Genomic DNA, 24,705 nt, shown 5'->3' with positions numbered 1-24,705 from the left:
AAATAATCTTGAATAAGGTTCATCAATTGAAAAAGAGGGATGAAAAGGCCATAAATCGATCTTGTTAATTTATGATGAGAGAACTTTTTTATAAGTTTTAAACTTTGATTAATAAATAAACAAATACATTATTTGTGTTAGAAAGGTAACAACATCCTGCACTTTGTAAACAAACAGGTCGCCGATCCTGAACATTCGGTATCTCCTTTGACTTCTACTGCGCCCAATTATGTTACGTTTGAAAATTTTCATATGATATTTTTTAGCCATTTCATTCATAAAGAAATGACACTAAGACATAAAAGTTTTGATTAACAATGCAAGTTATAACTCATTGTGTTTGTAGTAAAAAATCATTTAATTGATAAAAATATATTGATTGCTTCATTGAACAAGGTTTTTTTTCTTTTTTAATAAAATTTGAAAGGTTATACGAATATAAAATTTACGTATAAAGATGAAATGTTGCATAAATTTGTTTCGCATTTTTTAACAAAGTGAATATAATGATTTCTGAGGTCCTTTTTAAAAAAATTTGATTATTATTTTTAACCAAGTTCAATAAAGGTAAATGATTGGCCGATTCAAAAAAATTTGTACAACCAACTTCTATATACGTTACTATTTATCAAATACAATAAATCAAATTTTGGGGTAAAAAAACTATTATTACTTTAAATCTATTTAAACCTCATTTTTATAGGGTAGATTTTATAAAAGGGGACTCGGAATTATTAATCAAATACCTTTTTTTTCAATCGATAAGCTTTTTTCCCAAAAATGGCAGACACAAATTATTTTTATGATATTGAAATTTTTTCTTTAACCTCTACGACACAAAATCCTTTACACCTACTTGCCGATGCCGCTTTTATTTCTGAAAATACTAATAACTCAAATAAATTGACTCAGCATGAAATACCTTCTCATTATACTAAATGTTCTACGAATTGTTCTGATTATAATCGAGAAATGTTTGGAAAATCAGCAACTTCAAACTATTCAACAAACTTAACTGACAATAATGAAACTATGAAACTTGAACAAAAAAAGATTAAACCAATTAAGTCAGGTCATAATACAAATATTAAAACAAACTCACAAATCAAAAGTTCAAATGATGATTGCTTAAATACTGGTAAATTTATTTTACACTTTGATAAAATTTCTTTTTAAAAAAGAATTTTTTGTTTAAAAAATTAATGTGTGATTTGTTTTGATATTATAATAATTTTATTGTTCATTTTTTAGGTTTCTCAACTTTATCTAAAAATTCATCTATCTCTGACTTAAATTTCAATTCTAATAAGCAAGATTTCAGGGTTAGGAGTCTGGCAGTAGAATTTAAATATGATAAAGAAAAAATACAATTATTGGAACCAAATTCTGTGGCTAGCAAGAATCAAGATATTAAAAATCCATTCCATTTATTCAATAATGGTAAAATTATTGAAGATATTAAAAAACCAATCTCATTATCCAGCAATGATAAATCCAAGGATGATGATATTAAAAGACCAATCTCATTAATCAGCAATGATAAATCCAAAGATGATGTTACTAAAAAACTAATCTCATTACCCAGCAATGATAAATTCAAGGATGATAAATTTAAAGATGATAAATTCAAAGATGATAAATCCAAAGATGATAAATCCAAAGATGATAATATTAAAAAACCAGTTTCATTATCCAGCAATAATAAATCTAAAGATAATAATATTAAAAAACCTATTCAATTATCTAATAAGAATTCTAGAAGAAAAATCACAAAGAAACAAAATAATGCTGAAAGAAAAAAGAAAAGAATTGTAAAAAATCATGATCCTTCACAACTAAGAATTCATGCTAAAACTTATACTACCAGATCAAATAGAATTAGTAAACCACCATCTGCATCTTCAGCAGGTGGAAGATGGACTGGATCTTAAATCTTTTCACAGTATTTTATTAAATATTTAATTTTTTTGGAAATATTTTTATTTACTGTATTTCTATAGGTATTGATTTTTAATTAATTATTTAAAAATCAACCCATTTTATATTTTTAATTTTATTTTTATTTTTATTTTTATTTTTTTTATATATAACTATATATTTTTTTATTTGTTTTTATATAGTCATCTGGTGTATATAAATTTATTTTAAATAAAAAAACAATTTTTTAATTTTATAGATTATTAATAAATTAATTCAGATATATACTTATTTTAGAAAAAAAAAGATTAGTAAATTTGAATTTATTTTATATTATATAAAAATATTTAAAATATTATTTAGCAAATTAAATGGAATTTAAAAATCAAATTAAAATTAAAAAAATATGATTTAAATTAAATTAATTAAAAAAAAAATATGATTTAAATTTTTAGCAATTTTTTATTTTATTATTTCTATTATTATTATTTTATTGATATATTTATATATTTTATTAATTACTGAAATTTTTTAAATTAAATTGTTATTTTTTTATTTATTAAATTAGAATTCTGTTCATAAATACTATTAAAAAATCTAAATTATTTATATATTACTCTTATAAAATAAAATTATATATATAATTTAAAATATAAATTTTATTAATAAAAATTTTGTTTTTTATTTTTTATTATTAAATAACTAATAATAAAAAATTTTTTGATTTTATAATTATAAAAAAAATTTATTTATTATCTAAAATGATAAATATTATTATTATATATTGCTTTAATAAAATCATTTGATTTTACAATAATATTTTATTATTGAATTCTATATAGGATTATTTAAATAAAAAATATATATTATTTATACTATTATTATCTATATATTATATATATTATATATTATTTATTAATCAAACAATTAATTATACTTTGCATTTTTCTTATTAAAATATTTAGAAACATAATATTCTAGTTTATAATATATATTACATTTATATTTTTTAGTATTTACTATTTACTTCAATATTTCATTTTTTTTTATAATTAATATTAATATGTTTTTATTCTTTTAATATCCACTTTATTTTTTCATTAAAAGTTTTTAATTGTTTATTAGAAAACCACTTTTTACTATAAATAGTACTAATGAATTTTTAATATTATTAATATACATGTTCATTTAATTATTTTATAGTAGGCAATTTCTATTTGTACACAAGGTGTTTAAACACGGGTCATATTAGTAGATTAAAAACGGCATTCAAAACCTCCTTTAATGCCTTAAGTAAACTTGCAGAGCAGGTGAAAATACATATATTTATCTGTAATATAATAAGAATAAAAAGTAAAAGAGTATAATGTCGGTAGCATTCAATTTCAAATTAAAAAACAAAAAATTAGTCTATTAAAAATTATATTTATATGACCTGTGTACAAACACCCCGTGTAAACTTAGAAATTTTCTTATAGTATTATTTAAATCAATATTTATTTTTAACATTTTTAAGTTTTTCTTCTTTTTAATTGTTAATATTATATTATATTATCAGTTATATTATGATTCTAAAAAATATAAAAAATATAAAATGTTAATAATCTATAATGAACTAATGGCAAATGTAAAATAATAAATAATAATGTTATATATAAAATATATATATTATTTTATTTATTTATTATTATTAAAATTCTTATAATTATAATTTGTTACTTATGAGATATATTTATAGGTAGATAGAATGTTATTTATTTAGTATAAATCTAATTTATTGTAATTAAATTAAATATAAAATTAATTAAATCAATATAATTATTTAAATATTTTTAATTCTATATCTAAACTAACTTTAATTTCATATTTTAATTTTAACATTATCTTAACTTTAATCTCATATCTTAATCCTAATTCTAAATTTATATTTTAAATCTAATCTAATTCTAATCCCATATAAATATACCTAATTTTTCAAAAATTAAAATATGCATTAACTAACGATTCTAAAGATTAGTTAAGTCAAGACTTTTCAACTTCATCTCAATTTTATTTTCTTTATTAAGTTCTATTTATTCTATATATTAAATATTAAATTAACTTTTATTTCTTGTTATTTTACTAAATAAAAATACATATTATATAAATTTCAAAGTTATCTTTATTTAGCAAATAAATAGATTTAACTAGTATATTTATATTTAATTAAAAAAAATTTTATAAAAAAGAGTTTTAGTATTTCTTTATTAAAAACTTTTTTTTATTTTGATAATAAGTTGTTTTATAATAAAAAATAAAAAAGAATTGTATCTTTTTGAAAATTTTTTATTTAAACTTTTGTAATATATATAATAAATGATATATTAAATAATGTACAATATTTTATTAAATTATAATATCATATAATTGTAATAATATTGCATATGTAATAAATAAATTATTTTTTATAATTAATTTTATAAAAAATATTTATATTTAAAATATACTTAAAATTTTATTAAAATATATATTATACATTTACAGTTGGTTTGTAATTTTTAAACCATATTGCAGGTATAGAATAAATAATACTATAAAAAATTCTTTAATTTTGACTGGATCATCATATAATCTTGCAATCAAATTGATCTACATTCTGGTCATAAATTATATGAGTTAGATATGTAACTGATCACTATAAAAATAATATTAAAATTTTTATACAAACTTTTTTTATCATATTTTTTCTTTATTTTGAATATTTATTATAATTTTTTATTTTCATTATAAAAATTTTGCATTATAATAAGGGAAGTTACATATATTACGTAATATTCAGTTTAATATAAACTTACTCTCCTCCCTTCCTTTATCAGATTTAATAACCAATCAAATTATAATATTTATAAATTATATATTTTATTAAGTATAACGTACGATTTTGGTTACCCCCTTCCCTCCCTTTGATAATTACGTAATATCTGTAAGCTCCCTAAATAAATTAAGAATAAAAAAATTAATTTTTATGAATATATATTTAATTCGAATACATAATAAAATTTTTATTAAAGTTCTATATAAAGTTAATTTAACATTAAAAATTATATTAATAAAAGTTATTTCTTATATCAAATTTTATATATTCTATTAAGTTTTTATATAGATACAATTAATTATTAATAAAATTATCAAAATTAAAGGTAAAGTTATTTAAAATTTTATATATAATTATTTTAAAATACAACTTTTAACTAATGGGTAGTTTTCAATTTTTTAATATATAATTAATACATGATAATAATTACTGCATAATATATAATTTAAATTATTTTGAAAAAAAATTTTATTAAAATTGCTTTATTTTTCATAAAATAAGATAAAAGCTGAATTTTTAGTAAAATTGCAAGTAAATTTGCTTGCAATTGCTTATGGTTTAAAGGATAACAAATTTTAATATAATAGATTTTAACATATAAAAAAAATCTTACTGTATCAAATTTTAAATACTTGCATTAGAGATAGTCAGTCAGTCCTGTGGTCTTTGATTGGTCCTGATCGGTCTTTAGGAAATTTTTGGAAAAGTAATAAGGCTGTGCTTCCAATTTTTTGTAGCACAACAGAACTGATTAAAGACCAAAAAGTGGTAAATTTTGGTCTAGATCTAATCACCCAATTTAGAGCTAGGCAGGTTTTTATTTTGCCAAAATCAGTATTTTTTGCTTTTTTCGGTCTTTTTCCAATTTCGCCTCTGCTGGTCTTAAAAAAAGAAGTATAAAGGCCAAATTTTGACATTTATTGGTCTTTAGCCATACTTGCTGCGCCTTAAAAATTCAAGGGTGCATTCCTTATAACTTTTCCAAAGACCGGGCAGGACCGTTCAGGACCGAAAGACTGACTGACCATCCTTAACTTGCATATTATTTAACAAAGTAAAATATATAAATAGCATATATAAAATAATTCATATTATAATGAATTTTATATTATAATGATATACTATTACTATTTTATAAAAATTTATAAATTAAACAAATTTAATTGATATAAAAAAGGAATTGGTTTAAATTTATATATAATTTTCATATGATATGAAATTATGTTATATTATAATACAATATACTGCAATATATTAAATTTTTCATCATATTATATTAGATTTTTCTATAATAATAATAAATTTTTAAGTATATATTAAGTATAAAGATTTTTCATAAAATAAATATATTTTAGAAATTAAAATTTGAACGCACCTGCATTTTGAATGCACCCCCTTTTTTGGAAATTTTTATATAATAAAAATGTTGATCATTTTATCATGTGATACTGGCGAATTTCTGATTTTTTTAAATAAATGCAATTTATACCTTATACACCTATAAATAAACTTATGTTATATGCATATTTTTGCCTCCTCTACAACTTTACTTACTATGACAAAAGGAGTTTAAAACTTTATTTTTGACTTATATCATGAGGGTGCGTTTAAATGCAGATGCGTTTAAATTTTAAACCCTATATTTTATTTATAAATAAATTTTCAAATGTATTTATATTAAAAGATTATAACTAATTTTCATTTAGAATAATTTAATAATTTTTTATTTAAGAGGAGTTACATATATTACATAATATTTAGTTTAATATAAACTTACTCCTTGTCAGATTTAATAACCAATCAAATTATAATATTTATAAATCATATAATTTTATTAAGTGTAATGTAAGATTTTAGTTACTTCCTTCCCCTTTAATAATTACGTAATATATGTAAGTTCTCTAAGGTGATTTAACTAATTTTTGAAATATTATTATAAACCTAGATAAGTTTTACTAACTTGCTTTTTAGGTTAAATAATTTAGGTTATATTACTTCCTAAAATTTATATTTTACATCAATATTTTTTTTTTAAAAAAAAAAATTAATTGTATTATTAGGGGAGTTACATATATTACGTAATATTCAGTTTAATATAAACTTACTTCCCCTCCTCCTTGTCAGATTTAATAACCAATCAAATTATAATATTTATAAATTATATATTTTATTAAGTGTAATGTAAGATTTTGGTTATTTCCCTCCCCCCTTTAATAATTACATAATATCTGTAAGCTCCCTTATTCATTTCACTTTATATAAATCTAGAGCATAATAATAAATTTTTTTATATTTTTGACAACTAATGTATTTCATTTTTTATTGTATTTATAATTTATATTTTTTAAAAAAAAATTTGAATAAAATTATATAATTATATAAAATTTATTAATAAGTTAAATCACATAAGTTAATCACTTTAAGTTTTATTCAATTTAGATATAATGGCTTTTAAAATAATTGTACAACTAGTTAACTACTCTTTATTTCTTTTATTTTTTTATTTTTTCTTTACTTCTTTTTATTTTTTTATTTTTTTTTATTTTTTTCACTTCTCTTTTACTCCATTTTATTCTATTTTTAATCCCTTCATTTTTTTTATTTCATTTTTTTTCATTTATATATTCTTTTTATTTTATCATTATAACTCAAAAATATTTAGTATTTTCAAGAGGACACACAACAATTACTTTTGTGGAATAGAAAATTTTTTGTTCATACAACAGATTCAAATCAAGAGTTACCTATTCCCCATGCACAATTAATGATAAAGAATTTCTTTCTAAAAGAAAAATATAGAGAAATCAAGCTTATTGTTAAGTCAGAAAAAGCTACACTAACAATTACTACCCTCCTTTTAGAAATATTTGTTAATGAATTTTATAGAATTATTTGGCAACCACGATGCAACTTAATAACAGAATGGGAACGCATAAAAGGAATTAAGAAGCAAGACTTAAGGAAGAAAATACCAGCACATCAACATATTACATATGAACGAACCCCAACTCAACAAATAGATGGTGCTACATATGACTTAAAGGGAAGGAAAATTCTTAAACATAGTGAACAATGGTCAATTGCTCTTGGAAAAACTAGACAATATATAGATCAATTTATCAGAGAAGGAAATAGGGTAATTTGGAAGGTATATAATAATATCAAAATGTACAAATACAAATATAATTCTTCTTTTTGTTTAGAGGGTAGTGAAAGCACATACTGAAGCAGGACCTGGAAAACTATATATAAAGGTTACCGCCAAAAAATCAAAAAAAAATACATATGGGCCAATTTGACTCCTCCTCAATTTTGTCACACAGATCAACAATGTGATTATTGCATGTACTATACGATATTTATTCAGTAATCGTTGTACAGTAGTTTTTCGCGTCCTGATGGAAAACCCGTTGTCTATTTGCTGTAAGCTTTGTTTTAAAGCTTTTACAACTTATCAAAAATTATTCGTTCATGAAAGAAATAAACATTCGCACAATAAAACAATACCCCATTTCTATTCTCTTCCTCGTCCTACTTCGGAACAAATGTCTCAATACATAAACTCCTTTATAATTCTTATTAAAAAAAAAACTAGGTTTTTCTCGACATGCCATTGGGAAAAAACGCTTTTCAATCGAAACATTTCCAGAAAACATATTTGTATATCTATTTAAAGATGAAGAAAAGTTCAAATACAGTCCTGCTAAACATAAATATCAATGTTATTTTGGGGGTTAACAGGAGAAAACAGACTTAAGCAAATACTTCACTATGATCAGTGGAGTTTCCGACAAAATCCTCTAACTAATACTAAAGGTTATGTCTTACTTGAAGATTATGAAAATACGTATCAAGTTAAATTTATATGGAGCCAGACGGTATTATTAGAGAATAATAGAAAGTTCACATTAGGAAGAATGACATGTAATTTTATTACAGACTCTGGAGAATTTCAAGAAAAGTAATGAGTTTATTATTATTTTTTTTTTAAAATTTACATTTATTCATAATTTTTTTATTATAGTAACATAAACCAAACACCTACACCAAATTCACAATTTTCAATATTTCAAGAAGATACATCATCTTTATCCAACAATTTAAAACAGCCTGTTAAGAAGAAATTCCGTTACATTTTACCTCGGCCACTTCAAGATATGAATCAGAGTAAGTAAATTCCACTTTTAGTCTTTGTTTTCTTTGTCCCCTGCATCAATATGTCGCATCAGAATTTCTTGCGGCGTATTATTTATTAAATAATATAACTGACGATTTTCAAACTCCATAATATCATATACTACAGGTTTCCTCTGGTTCCACCACCCATAGTTGTTCCACAAAAAAATAGTCTAACCTAAAATTTATAGATAAAAATAGAGATAACGTAATTAGTCAAACAAAATGATTTAAAAAAAAAAAATAAAAGTGATATACCTGATTATGGTTTTTTTTTTCAATGCTTGAAGTAGAAAAAACCCGCAATCCCATATTTTTTTCCTTTAGATTTCGCAAAAATTCTGGAATGTGCTGGGAAAAAACATGCATATAAGGGGTAACATCCTCTTTTCTATATAAACCCGGTATTTGTGATGCTGAGTTCATTTGCCCCTGACTTGGCCGACAAAACAATTTAATCCATTGCTTTGCTTTATTTTCGAAATTATCAATTTCTGAATATGTTAGATTAGGACTTCTCAAAACTAAGTATAAATCATAAAAATCACGCCATAGTTTTTGAATTTCTTCACCACGTTTTCCTGATTATATAAAAAACAAGTATTGTATGGAAACCGATGTATGTATGTATGGTGTTACAAACTGTTACATGTATGCTATGTATGGTAATGATTTCGTACATGTATATTTATCTCGAACCAGAAAATAAAGTATGACCGTATGATTGTATAAACAACATTTTTTTCACATGATTGTGACTTGGCTCTTTTTTTTCTCAAATTTTTTTGAAACGAAACTATGTTTATTTTTTTATTTTTTTAACAGATTTCTGGTAAGTGGTAAGAGTTTTATTTAAATTTACTTTTAAAAACGATATTAACCCGTTTTTTTTATTTCTTCTTAATAAATGTGTAGTTGTAATGACACGATGTTAATGACATTTTGAAAAGACTAGCACCTTATTTTTTTAGGGTTCAGAGTTTCCTTTGGAACGGAACTATTAAGGTAAGCATCTTTGGGTTGGTATAAAGTGGTTAACGGCATTATGAAAAAACATTAATGCCTTTTTTCCTGTTTTTCCGATTTTAAGTCATTTGTTGGGAATTTGAAACAAATGTTTTAAAGAATTTTCGGGTAACTTTTAGTGTAAGAAGTTGTTTTTTCTTCCAGCAACATTATGGATTTTTAAGGAATTGCATGTATTCCTCTTTAATGGTAATTGAAGAGAAAAGATTCTTTTTATAAGAGATTTCGAAGGCACATGTAGAAGTTATCATTTCTTTTAGTGATGTCATTAATATTATTAATATTTCATTTACCTTTATTGTATTAGATTGTTGGCGTATTAAATAAAATTTTTTTTTCGATATATTCTTGTATATATATAGTAATATATTAAATTTAGTTACATTAATTGATAAGACGTCATTGATGTGTTACGAGATCAGATTTTATTGTATCGATCTAATATAAATAAATGAATTTCCAATATTTTTGACATTTTTCGCACTTAATTTGATCTGGGAAAAAGGTTAGTAAATAATTTACTTACGGAAAATGTCTGTTTCAGGAAAAAATATTTTTGGGGGTGTGAAAGTATTTGTTTGCTGATTTATTAACTATCTAATCAAATAGTAATTTATGTAGATAATTGAAAAATTTCCCGCAAGTTAACAATTTAAATGAAAATTTCCTGCAAATGGGTGGTCCAATCTGTTAGGGATGGGAGTTAATTGAATCTTCAGAATCTCAAATAGTAATTAGGCACTTTGATGGTATATTTTTTTAATTGAGAATTTTTTTATTTAACTATAATTGGATTTTTTTCACGTTAAAACGATTAATAAAACTAATTTTTATTCCTTTTTTATCTTTTTAAACCATGATTTAGCTTTTTAAGTTAAATTCATAGAACTAGTACATACAACACGTAACATTCATTTTTTTAAAAAATTTTGTAACGCGTTTTTTTCAGAATACACTTTTTAAAACATAATCAATCTTCGATTAATCGCAAGCTTCATAATGTCTTCGATTATTGAACTTTCGGATATAGATGATTATAATGAGAAAGACTTAATTAAAATGGTAAGTAAATGTTATTCAAATTATATTATTTTATTAAAGAGAAAATTATTAAAAGCTAATAAACAAAAATAGAGAGAGAATAATAGTGATAGCGAAAACGAATTAGAAAGCGAAGAAACATTAGCTTTCTTTACTTCTCAACTGCGAGTTCCCAAAGTTATATATACAACTGTTCCTATAGAATATCCAGATACATCTTCAGAAGGAGTTGCAACCGTTTACAATGTAACTGGATGGAAAAATCATACAGACGCGTTTTCAGATGTAAGTATATATTATTTACCTTTAATTTAACAACAAGCTATAGATCTTTAACTATAAATACTTTTTATTACAATGTAGATTCAATATTCAACAAATGGTTCAGGCGGTACCACAAATATTCAAGAATGCCCTTTTTTGGAGGAATACCCGTTAAAAAAAATCAAAGAAAATGCCAAGGAATAAAGTTTTGTCAGTTCACTGATCCTGAACTTGTTAATCAAGAACACTGTAGTGTTGATTTTGATTCTGAAATTTTTCAACATTATACACAACAAAATAATAATAATACTAAAGAAGCTAAGACATATACGTAAGTTTACTAATTATTGTTAATTTCAAATGTATAAAACTTATTTTAATTACTAATCCAAATTTTTACTAGTTTATTTTTGGCAGCAAAAGATACTCCTTGTAATTTCAAAAAAGACAATATCCCATGCAATGGAGGACCTCATATTGGAAGAATAACTAATTATCAAACAAATATTGTATCATATTTTATCGGTTGCAACAAATACAAACAAGGTGATAAGTGGCATCGATATATCAAAATAAAACAAGATGAAGTTGATATTTCATTACTTCAAAGTCTATTCACAGGTTCTGCATCTGTAAGTATTATTTATTTCTCATTATTATTTTTTTTGTCAAATTGGAAATTATAAGCAATTGCAGATAGCCATTTATTTTATATCTTTCTATTTTTAAAATTTAAAAATTATTCAATTATTTAGGTACAAGATACAGTAAAGTGTAGTATGATACTTTCTAAAAGTTGTAAACGTAAAAAATGTGGTAATTATTTAAATTTAATTATACTATTAAATTTATTTTAAATCATAACTAAATCTCTTTTATTTTAAGATACGCCACATACACATAATGGAACTATTGTCCGTGGAGAAATAATTGACAAACCTTGTCAAGTGCGCTTTATCAAATTTATTCCTTATGATATTGTCAAATGTCCTTTTGTAGCACTTGTATGTGTAGGAACACATAATCATCCACCCCCAGCACCTGAGAGGATTCCTTCTGGAATTAAGAATAACTTAGAATCTTTAATTACCCAAGCTATTCAACAAGATGATAATGTTACTTCAAGATCAATATTGTCAGGTATAAAATATTAATAAGATTATTATTTATCATCATCAATTAATAATTAATTTAGTTTTGATATATTAAACTAATAGGAAATCTACTCAGTGCTTATTTTAATAAAGAAACATTGGCAGAAGTTCACGTCTCTCTCAATAATATAGACAAATTACGATACTTAGTAGGAAAAGCATACAAGACCTTGCATCCTTTTGGACAAGGAGTTATAGGAATTTATCATGATATATTAAATCCCAAATCAGATTTAATAAATTATGTTCGCAAAATTGGTAAATTTTTTAAAATTTTATTATGCATTTTATTTAAATTACTCATTAATAATAACTATTATTTTTAGATCTTTATTCAAATAATGGCCAAGTAATTATTACTTGTATGCTTGATAATCAAGCTAAAAAATTAATTACACTTGATTATTTTCAAATTGATGTCAGCTTTAAACGAGTAAAAGGAGAGATAAATGAATTTGAAATTAACACGTATGATTCCAAACATCACCTGAGTAAGTGAAATTTTTATTTAAATTAATCCCATCATGTATTATAAATGATATACATTAATGATGTTACTAACCATGGTTTTTTTTTTTAAGTATTGTCATTTTGTCGTATATTTACTAATGTTTTTACTGCTGAAGGGTATCATAGGTTATTCTCATCTTTATTCCAAATAATTCGTGAAGTAAGTGGTCAATCTATTCAATTTCGACATATTCATGGAAGTGGTATTGGATGTATTCTGGCTGATCTGGACGCTGCACAGGCTAAGGAGTTAGGATTAGCATTACATGATTTGGATCACGAAAAAAGTTGGGAAACACACTTGACATTTATTTTGAAAACATGCCTTGTACACTTTGAAAGGTATTTATAAATTTATTGAATAGTTATCTCTTTTACTTTTAATTTAATTAATTTATTTTTTTTTTTAGAAATTTATTTCATAAAACATTTACTATAAGCACGAAAAATTTAATACGACAAATTCCTAATGCAACTAGTAAAGAACAAGTTCATGATCTTCTGCAACAAATAGAAGATACAAATGATGAAGGAATAAAAGGTATATTATTTATTTATTTTAGAAGTTTAAAAGAATTAATATAAATTTTTAAAAATGTTTTTTCTTATAGAATGGTTGAATTATTATCGACAATCATATGTTTTATCTTCCTTAAATAAATACGTTTCAAATGTTGATCATGAGATTTGGAATAAAAGTGGATCAGATACTAATAATGCTGAAGCGGCCCATTCCATGGCTAACAGAGAAGGAAAGCAATTGAAGTTATTATCAGCCATTTTAAAGTTAGTTTAAGTTTTTTTAATTACCAAATTACATTTAATATTATGAATATTATGTATTAATTATAAATAATTTAAAGAGGAAAAAGGTACGATGCAAGGTGTTATACAACGATTGAAGTTCATGACAAAAATGGAGTACCTTACACTCATAGAGACAAAAGTGATGTTAAGAGATTACAAAATTCAATTGTACGCAAAAGTAAGTAAAAACATTATTTATCAATTAATTTATTTATTTATAAAAATTTTTAAAATTTTTTTATAATATATAGCATCTCGTATTCAAAAGAATAAAGTATCTCTTAATGATAAATTACCCAAGTCATCAAAAAAAAGAAAATTATCACCTTCTAATAGTAGAACACCTATTAGATCAAAGGAAAATCATGAAAGAGCTGAAAATATTTTATCAGACAATGAAGAAGAAACATTTTCTAAAGAGATTCATAAAAAAAATCTCGAGTTAGAACTTAAAGAGAAGGAAATTATATTAAGGAAGCGTGAAATTAAAGCACGAGTAGCTGAGGCTGAAGCACGAATGATGGAAGCTAAAGCCGAAGCATTAGAAATAGAAAATCAACAAAAACGTTAAAAAAAAATATATTTAGATTTTTTTGTTAAATTTATAATAATACGTTTATAAATCATAATAAAGAAAATATAAATTGCGTTTACAGTTCTAATACATGAAAAAAAATTTTTTTTAAAAAAAAAATAAAAAACGTGAAGTAGTCAGTAGGGATTTTTTTTTATAAAAATTTCCGAATTCAATGTATAGTCACGTGAAATTTTATTTTCATACATACATACGTTTTCTCTAATTATATAATTTAATAAAAAAGTATGTATGTATGAAAAGTACACCGTATACCATACATTGACCACCATACATACATACATAGGAATCCATACAGTACATGTTTCCGTCACACCCCGTTTTCCTGAAATAAAATTAACAATAGGGAAATGTTGCAAAACCTTTTTCTTGTCAGGTCCCATTAATGAGGTCCAGTCCCACTTGCCACTATTTGATCTTGATTTAAAAAATTCAAAATGAACTTTAATTGACTTCATGGTTTGTTCTATTTGATTTTTAATTTCTCGTTCAAATTCCCTTTTTTTGAATAAATCATTAAAAAAACATTCCATTAACACATCTGAAATACGTAATAATAGATGTAATTCGTCTGGAATGTAATTTTCTTGCTTAATAGCAGGAAATAAAGGTGGTTTTTTTTGACCTGTTAATTTAAAATAATGTTTATAATTAATTTAACATAAATTATTTTAATAAGTTTACACTTACACTTTGTATTTTTATTAATTGAACAACATAAATCTACATTCCAATGATTACTTGCTTCACAATCACAATATAGGCAAAAATATCTTGCATTTGGTGTATTTAATCCCATTATATTATACATAGTAAATTTCCAGTCACCAGAAAAATATAATTCAATTGGCCAATGCACACCATCAACAGATATTCCATTTTCTTGAAGATCTTGGAGCTGATACTTAAATAGATTTCCAACTTTAGCTAATGTTTCATATTTTTCTTTACCTATAAAAAGGCAAATACTAATTTCTCATTATTTAATAAATGTTCTAAAAAATTACAAAATTAATACTACCTATACTGATGATCTAGTTTTAATACTTCATCTTTTTCATTTAATAAACAAATAGTTAACATCACATGATTCTGTTTGCGGCCCACATTTCTACCGTTTCCACCAAGTTTCAAATTAATTGTATCTCCTGGTTGAAGAATTGGAGGATTTGATTCATTCCAAATAGGAATAAATATTTGAAGAAGATTTCTAATAGATCGATAAACACCATTACCAATTTCTTGTTCATCAACCATGATTCCATCAGGATTGCTTTGATGTTCATCATCGTCATCAAGTTGATTAACCTCTTTATTAAGATTAATTGTTCCGATTGGTATTTGTTCATTGATTAATTTTGTAATTTCTATTCTTCTTTGTGCAACTTGATATTCACGTGTCAATCGTGCTTCTACAGCAGCAAGCCTTCGGTAACCATCACGTCCTAATAAAGCTTCATCACAGGCACGCACATAGGCATCTAATTTTATATGATCTAATAATAGATTGTATTTTATATTAATAATATGATCTTCATATTCCAATTCCATATTACGTAAGTGAATTGGCTCCCCGGACTCTGAAACCATCCGATGTTGTAAAATAAGCTGTTTGATTTTCTTGTGAGCATCTCTCCCAAATGATGCATATCGTTTATTTTGTTATGATACTGATACTTCACTAAGGGGTCGCTTTCTTTTGTCAATATTAGTAGTTTTTGCTATAGTTAATTCTTCAGTTCGTGCTTGATGTAATATTTCAATATCTAATCCAAAAACATGTATCCCAGAAAGTCTAGAATTTTCTCGGCTAATTCTCTATAAAAATAGATGTTACATTTTTAATATTTTTAGAAATTATAGTTAGACATAATAATTAATACATTAAATAATTTCTAATTTCTAAAAATTTACCTTTAAAAAAGCATTTATTGCCCCACTTGCTGATCGTTCACTAGATATTGAATATTCTGCCCGTCTTTCTTTCCATGTTATAGTGTATAAAACCTTGTTCACATTAATAAATGATTTTGTTATATAACAGATAACAAATTACGCTTATTAGTTTAAGATCATCACTCACTTTATTTACCGGGATGTAGTTCGTTTCACAACGTATTGCTTTGTTTGCAGCTTCCGTTTCTATGATGTATCCATCTGGAATTTGATATTGAACGATGCTCCTACTACTTTTTTGCGTGTATTTAATATTTTGTGGATAGTATCAGTGCTATTACTATACGCTTGAATGAACATTTCCGATAGAGTATAAGGCATCTATGTAAGGATTATTAGGATAATCATGACAAAAAACTCTGGCGACCTATATAAATTATAAGAAATTTAGCAAAAATCTAACAATAATTATATTATTGCTAACTCACCATGGTGCAATTCTTTTATAAAATGTGACTAAACTTCGTTTTAAGTGCAACTATTTATAAAGGTTTGTATAAGACTACTTTTTATAATATTTCTTAATTTTGTTAATTTCAAAATGAAACTGATCTAAAACTGATCTGAACTTGCGATTTCAATAGCGAAAAGGTTATGTCCTGTGCGGTTATTGGATTTCTTTTTTTTTCACGCGTTTTTGGTACTTTTTTGGTGGGAGTTTTTTTTATCACACATTTTTGGGTGGTACACCAGTGGTACAACTCACGATCTTGGGTGGTACAACTCGTCAACATCACATAAACTTATTTAGTGAGATGAGCCGATCAGCGTATAAGGAGTGCGAACCATAATATGATTGGTTGTTTTGCTGTTTACTCACATGTTTCTATTTCAAATATAGTAATAGGGCCAAGAAAGGAAAGATTTTCACAAAAAAATTCTTATTGTTGCGAACCAACACGTGACTTTTACTAATTAATTTGGCGGTGACCTTTTTGAAAATTAATTATAGCCTCGAATCATGTTTGGCGGTAACCCCTATTAGAAGTTTTTCAGGTCTTACTGAAGCCATATGATAATAATGATCCTATATAATCTGATAGCTACTATAGGAGGATATAGGTGAATTTTATATTGGTGATGGTAGGGCACAGAAGCAATCTATAGGATGGGGAACTGGTTCAGAGTTTTAATAGATTAGTTATACACTTAGCAGACAATCCTGTAATTTCATATAACTAATAAACTCATGAATTGCACTACCTTGCAAAAAAAAAAAATATTTAGTATTTTAAATAGTATGGATTTGTTTTATTTAATTAATAAATTAAAAATTAATAAATTGTTATAAACTTTTACACTGGTAAAAAAATGATTTATCCTACACATATCTTACACATATTGGATACTCAAAATGTAGAAAATCATACACAAATAATACACATATCATACACATATCAGGTACTAATATATATATCATACATATATCAGGTACCTAATAGGTATACTATATATATATAAGTACCCGATATGTGTATGATATGTGTATTATTTGTGTATGATTTTCTACATTTTGAGTACCTGATATATGTAAGATATGTGTAGGATATATGTAGGATAGACCATTTTTTTACCAGTGTTAAGGGTATTGCTAAATATCACCAGTAGTGATGGTCACCAGTAATGAATTTATGATATAATACTGGTCAGTATTTTATTAAATTTTAATTCAGGCCAAAAGTGCATCTTAATGCTGGTATGGTGATAATCACCGCTGGTGAGCTTTAGCAATTTTCAACTTTTAATGTAAAAATATTTTAAGTACTTTACAGAAACCTTGAATTTTTAAACAATACCGAATTGATATAATAATGATGTTAAATAAATATCGTGGCGATATCGATTTGCAAATGATATCATTATGATATCGCAATGATATCATTTCAATATTAATTCAATATATCAAAATGATATCGTAAAGATATTTGTTTGAAAAAATATCAGATCGATATCATTTCAATATTGTTATAACAACAATGAATTTTTTGAAAAATGGGAAGTAAATACGATATTAATATGATATCGTTCTAACATTAATTCAATATCAATATGATATCGTAAAGATATCACTTTATAATTATCTAATCGACATTATAACGATATTAACGAAACATCAAATTGATATTATTTCGATATTGTTAATTGTTATAACAATAATGAAAAATAGAAAGTAAATACGATATTAATATGATATCGTTCTAACATTAATTCAATATCAATATGATATCGTAAAGATATCACTTTATAATTATCTAATCGACATCATAACGATATTGACGAAACATCAAATTGATATCATTTCGATATTGTTATAACAATAATGAAAAATAGAAAGTAAATACGATATTAATATGATATCATTTTGATATTATGTCAATGTCAATATAATATCATAAAGATATCACTTTATAATTATCTAATCGATATTGACAAATAATGAAACGATATCATTTTGATATTGTTATAACAATAATGATTTTTTTTAATAAATGCAATATCGATATAATATTAATTCAGTATCAAAATAATAATATCAAAATGATATTATCTATAAATATTGAATTTACCTTTAAAAATATCAAATCAATCAAATATCGTTTTATAATATTTTAATAATTTGTAATCTAATTTAAAAGTTGATTTCAATAGATTAAGTTACCGGTTATTTATTACAATAACAATTTTAATTACAGATAAAGTATACATTAGTTTAAATATTATATAACAGATAAAAAAAATATCAATAAATCTATAATAAACTAATTCAATAAATTAGAATTATGAGTTAAATTGGTGATGTAAGTCAAAACATTATGCCTTAATACTCCAGAATCATAACTCATCAACCCAAAGTTGAGGATTAACTGGGTACCTTGCTTTAGATTCAGCGACACTGCCCAAGTTGGATGGGGTGTCACAGGTACGCTTTAAGAAGACTCGCTACGACTCTATTGCAAAAAGGATAAGTATATTCGAAAACACCAGACATAAATTCACCTCAGAAGTTTGGCGGGAAACCCCTATAAACAACTGCAGTTTCATCATTACCAAAATCATTGAATTTGGTGATACAATGAAAAAGTTCATGAGAATGACGGCTTTAAAAAAAAAATACAAATATATTCTCAACTTTGACAATTCACCCTTATTCTTTGGCCTGGAATTCTCATATGACTGCATTATTGTTGTTTGTAATTTGATCCATTGAATTCACCATAAATTGCCTGGCAAAGCGAACTTTTATTAGACAACTATAGCTTCATCAACAAACGTTGCAATGTGTTTGGACGAATGACATCCTGTTTAATAAATTTTAAATGGGCAAACGTGGACCTAAAACCCATTATAAGGTAGGCTGCAAGAAGTGCAAAGCAACCTACCTAACCCACGAGTGGGTCTAAGGGTTAGGAAATTAATTACACGCCAAACACACACAAGTTGGTATGGAGTTAAAAGTCTTACAAACTAAAAATTATTTTTGCCACTTAATTCTCCAATAATCAATGTTATAAAAAAATTACTTACGACTTAAGCCTACTTAATTATATATAAAATGACACTTTGAACAGACAGAGCTCATGATATATGAGAATATCCCATCATGCCTATTTTAACCTTTGATTAAAGGATTTTCGTTGCGTTAATTATATAAGCTTTACGCCTATATAACATAAGCTTACACCTATATAATTCAAGTCCGCCTTTTACTATAACACACTATGCATGACGGCAAACGGTATAGGAGGAAGACTCTACTTTCAGAAAAAAGTTTTTTTTTTTCAAAAAAAAAAAACGTACAAATAAATAGCGGTTAAATAAAATAGTGGTTAAATTGACTTTTTAGGAATTAATAGGCCTTATAGCCTTATAATATACGCGATCATTTAATATACGCGATCATTTAATCAGACAATTTATTAAATTTGGTATTACACGAACTTGACCAACCTGATAATTGTTTAGTCTCTTTATAGGTGGATATTTCTTAAATTATCACCTGAACTTTTCAATTTTTTGCAGAATCGAAGATGGAAACCGGAAAAGTATTCTGATTCAGAATTTTTTTTAAGAAATGTGTTTGTTATTTTGTAAATTACCAGTCAGAATTGGCTTAAACTTTAAAGTTCTTACTTTACGCAAATGTTACACGAATGTATTCTTTTTGATCTGTATAAGAACGTCAAATATATAGAGATATTTAGGCCGTATATACTAAAGAAGAAACGTCATATAATAACCATTCCATTTTTAACAAAACAACAATTACTTTTTAAACTTGAAAATGTTATATCTTAGACAAACATTTTATAGTTTTATACATCCATTTTATTTTATATTATTATCACTCGACATTATGGTATAATGTTTAGAATAATGATGTTTCATATTATCGTTTGCTTGTAAAATTTACTAAATTTATTCAATGTAATATCGTTATAAAATGCATAATTTTATAAAAAAATTAGAGCGTTTGCTAAGATTTATAACTATGTATAATTTAATATTATTATTAATAACTATGATTAAAGGATATGAAGTATCAGTACAGTATAAATAAAATAACTTACCGATAAAGAATCAACGATCTTATTTCCGCTCCTAGAAGGGATCATTAATTTTTTGGTCATATTATCTAATTCTTTAACGGCGGACAAATTTTTTCCGTTCCACGAAACCTTAAAGGTTTCTAACTACGAAATCAACCAAGGTATTGAATCCTCCATTTCTTGTTAATTCTGAAATATTAACAGCTACAAGCTGTCGGCTTAAAATCTTTTGGACAAATTCTTCATCAACGTAATCTATAAGTTCCTTTTGAGATAAACTTCCAGTAGATGCTCTATAATTAAATTAATAATTAATACAAACAGCACTATTTGGTTAGCTACGAAACAATTAAATAAATACCTGTTTTTTCTTATTTCTTTAAATTCTTCTACAGAAGTTAAAATAATTTGGTTAAACTTATTTCTGAAATCGATAAAAAATTTTCGGGTTTTTTCGAGGTAGCTTTTAGCTTCGTTCAAATGTATTTTTATTTTGAAAATTTTTGTTATCAACTCATCAAAAACTTCACCACGCGGACTTCTTGCACGTAAAAAAAGACACTTGACACTTTCGTCCCATAGACGAATTTTATCCTAAAATATTAAAAATACATTATTTAAAAGATTTAGACATAATAAAATCATGTTAATTTAATACTTACGTCCGTAATTTTACTGGATGATGAGATAGCAACATCCGTATTGTTCATTTCTAGTGCCAATCTTAAAATTTCCGGATGGTCGACGAGCCAAGCAACTATTTCTAAATTTGACTTTGATTGAAATACTTCGGGTTTTTTATGATCTTCCGTCTTACTCTCATCATCATCATCATCATCATCATCATTACTTCTTTTTTCATTTACTACTATAACTTCTTTATCAGCAGATTCGGCAGCTTCTTTATTACTATTTTTACTTTTTTTCATCAACTGATTGGCTTTCTCAATGTCAATATCTCTTCTTTTTTTCGTAATTTGTTTTCTTTTTGATCCTATTATACATATTTTTGGTATTTATTAATTATTCTTCTTACATATAACTATATAAGCAAAACTTACTATAAATTTACAAAAGAGTTATATCTACATACCTCCTTCAACTTCCATTTCTTGATTATCATCAGACGATTTATTAGGTAATTTACGTTTAGTCGTCATAATATAAAAAAAAAATATGAGCGAAAAAAAAAGTGGAACAACCTTTTTGTTTAAAAGTAGGTGATATTTATCGAGAAAATATGAATGAATAAAAAATGTAGAGCAACTTTCTTGCTCAAAAAAGTAGATGATAAATATTGAATGAACAAAAAAAAGGGCGAGGTTATCATGATATAATTTTGAGATTTTAGCTATTGTAATTATGATTGTAGTATTTAATTGGAAAATATACATGATCTTAATATCATTGTGTATCGTGTAAAATGCAGGATCAGTTAAAAATATCAGGAGATGGGAAAACTAAAAATTATGATTTCTAGAAGATCAAAAATTAAATTTAATTAATATAAATAAATTATTACAATATCAAATTTCATTCAGTGAAATTTTTTTTTACATGGAAGATTACCCAAATCGATTTTACGGTTTCAAATTTATTATATTTTTCAGGCTATACGTGGAATGAGAAGAAAAATAATGGAAAGGTGAGAAGAAAAATGATCGGTAGAAGAAAAGGAGTGAGAAGAAAAATGATCGGTAGAAGAAAAGGAGTGAGAAGAAATTAATGGAATATTACGTTTTGAATTTCCATTTTTATGTGTGATACGATGACATGCAAGAAAAAAAAATTTATAAACTCTTGACGGAAAAATAACTGAGCCAATGAACCATGTGATGATCCTATCTAACTAAGCCATATCTATTTAGTGTAAGCCTCTGGATTGATTACATAAAAAATAGATGGGATCTACAGTAGTCGACTTACAACGATATTTGAAAAATACCGATATATTGATTGAAATTGTGAAATTACTGATAGGAAAGAGTTTTAATACATATTGGTGTAATCAAATATCGGTATATAAAGTATCAACTATTCAAATAATACAAGTCATGTGCAACTAATCATTTGTTTAATTGTTCGATAATATTCCTAAAACGGAGTAAATTAAGATCAAATTAAGTTCCTTACGGTGTAAATTAAGGTTAGCTTAAAATTCAGTATAATTGTAATATATCATCGCAGTGTAATATGAAATATAATCAAGGAAGGACATGCGTGATTTAAAATATTATATTTTATAATTATAAAGTATAAAGATAACATTTTAACTCATTTTTTATTAATAGAATTTGTTTATTTATTTTTATTTATATATATTAATTAATGCAGTATTACTATAATTATATTTTTAAAATAAATTGATAAATCAAAAAATTGAGTGTATTCAATGTTAAATAAATTAATTAAAGATGATTGCATTAGAACTAAAAAATTTAGGCAAGATCGTAAAAATAAACTCAAAGAAATCAAAAAAAAATATGTGTGTATTCAATGTTAAATAAATTAATTAAAGATGATTGCATTAGAACTAGACAAGATCGTAAAAATAAACTCAAAGAAATCAAAAAAAAATTATGTGCGTATTCATTGTTAAATAAATTAATTAAGGATGATTGCATTAGAACTAAAAAATTTAGACAAGATCGTAAAAATAAACTCAAAGAAATCAAAAAAAAATTATGTGTGTATTCAATGTTAAATAAATTAATTAAGGATGATTGCATTAGAACTAAAAAATTTAGACAAGATCGTAAAAATAAACTTAAAGAAATCATAATAAATTTATTATAAATATAGAGCCTTTTCTTGACATTTTCCCCATCAAACTAATAATATTTAATAATGGCAGCATTAAACTTAAACGCAAATCTTCCAGTATACATTCAATGGCCCGATTGACGCTGCTTTGACCCCATTCCTTCAGCGGTTCGTCCGGGCCCTGCTCAGCCCTTATTCACCACAACGAGGTTATATGACCAAAACCAATTATGGCGTAGAATTGCTCGTGATATACGAAACAACCACATATTCAGGCCAACTAGAAAACAATGTAGAGAGAAATGGAATGCGCTAAAGTCGGGGTACGAGAATTTAGAGAGATTAATAAACAGAAATCCTGAAGGATATCCCACTCGTACCCTGACTTTGCATGACGAGAGATTCCACCAGGAACTCTCTGACGAGTTTTGGAGAGTGGAGCGTAAGTATTTATTATTTAACTGATTTTTTCATTAATTCATTGCATTTATATTAATACTTGCTTTGTTTTAAGCATTAGTCCAGGCCGCCCAGAGAAATAGGATGGATCGTAAGATATACAAGTATAGAGAGCGCAGGCGCTCTCGCTCCCGATCCCCTACTACCACCGAGAGCGCAGGCGCTCTCACCGACGTCATTGATTTTTTATTTTTTATTTTATTATTTTAATATATTTTATTTTATTTTATTATTATGTTTTATTTTATTTTAATATTATGTTTTATTTTATTTTATTATTATATGTTTTATTTTATTATATGTTTTATTTTATTTAATTATTATTATGTTTATATTATTATATGTTTTATTTTATTTTATTATTATGTTTTATATTATTATATATTTTATTTTATTTTCATTCAATAAATGACTATTTTCGATAATATTATTTGTCATACCAATTGTCATTAACCATATACAGCCGGTATAATTGACCCTAAATTTTGTGTAGCCAAATCGGCAGTAATTTAACCGAATTGATTACTTAATTGCATTTTTTTTTTTGCCGACACACTAATAGTATTTAATAAATTTAGTTCTAATTGAATTTATAAAATTCTAATTAAATTTGAATTATTTTAAATTGTTATAAAG

The 24,705-nt window shown here is 24.7% G+C and overlaps 4 protein-coding genes across 4 annotated transcripts; 3 read left to right on the top strand and 1 right to left on the bottom strand.

Annotated features, from left to right (window-relative positions):
* Positions 1-754: 754 nt before the first annotated feature.
* Positions 755-2,182, top strand: OCT59_021569 (uncharacterized protein). The gene is made up of 2 exons (XM_025320765.2): positions 755-1,138; positions 1,252-2,182. The coding sequence occupies exons 1-2, from the start codon at positions 781-783 to the stop codon at positions 1,929-1,931; spliced, it is 1,038 nt and encodes a 345-aa protein (XP_025170549.1). The 5' UTR covers positions 755-780; the 3' UTR covers positions 1,932-2,182.
* Positions 2,183-7,535: 5,353 nt separating this feature from the next.
* Positions 7,536-8,070, top strand: OCT59_021568 (uncharacterized protein; the record flags this gene model as incomplete). Its single annotated transcript, XM_066146613.1, has 2 exons — positions 7,536-7,907; positions 7,975-8,070. 2 exons carry the CDS (start codon positions 7,536-7,538, stop codon positions 8,068-8,070), a joined length of 468 nt encoding a protein of 155 aa, XP_066005732.1.
* Positions 8,071-10,972: 2,902 nt separating this feature from the next.
* On the top strand, positions 10,973-14,320 carry OCT59_021567 (uncharacterized protein; the record flags this gene model as incomplete). Its single annotated transcript, XM_066146612.1, has 14 exons — positions 10,973-11,035; positions 11,108-11,299; positions 11,378-11,405; positions 11,477-11,609; positions 11,682-11,910; positions 12,034-12,094; positions 12,164-12,418; positions 12,496-12,690; positions 12,759-12,923; positions 13,014-13,284; positions 13,353-13,483; positions 13,554-13,728; positions 13,806-13,927; positions 14,001-14,320. 14 exons carry the CDS (start codon positions 10,973-10,975, stop codon positions 14,318-14,320), a joined length of 2,340 nt encoding a protein of 779 aa, XP_066005731.1.
* A 6,657-nt stretch (positions 14,321-20,977) lies between these two features.
* OCT59_021566 (uncharacterized protein) lies at positions 20,978-22,007 on the bottom strand (the record flags this gene model as incomplete). The annotated part of the gene is made up of 4 exons (XM_066146611.1): positions 20,978-21,140; positions 21,209-21,441; positions 21,510-21,841; positions 21,941-22,007. The coding sequence occupies 4 exons, from the start codon at positions 22,005-22,007 to the stop codon at positions 20,978-20,980; spliced, it is 795 nt and encodes a 264-aa protein (XP_066005730.1).
* Between the last annotated feature and the right edge of the window lie 2,698 nt (positions 22,008-24,705).

This window comes from Rhizophagus irregularis, chromosome 30 (assembly GCF_026210795.1).
Source record: "Rhizophagus irregularis chromosome 30, complete sequence".
Classification (NCBI taxonomy): domain Eukaryota; kingdom Fungi; phylum Glomeromycota; class Glomeromycetes; order Glomerales; family Glomeraceae; genus Rhizophagus; species Rhizophagus irregularis.
The sequence above is the reverse complement of the archived record's forward strand: the minus strand, read 5'-3'. Positions and strand labels throughout refer to the sequence as shown.

What these genes read in the sequence shown, in the direction of transcription:
- OCT59_021569 (XM_025320765.2), top strand. Translation starts at nt 781, where the DNA reads ATGGCAGACACAAATTATTTTTATGATATTGAAATTTTTTCTTTAACC. An exon ending in TGATGATTGCTTAAATACTG is followed by an intron (nt 1,139 to 1,251) that starts GTAAATTTATTT and finishes TTCATTTTTTAG; the next exon opens with GTTTCTCAACTTTATCTAAA.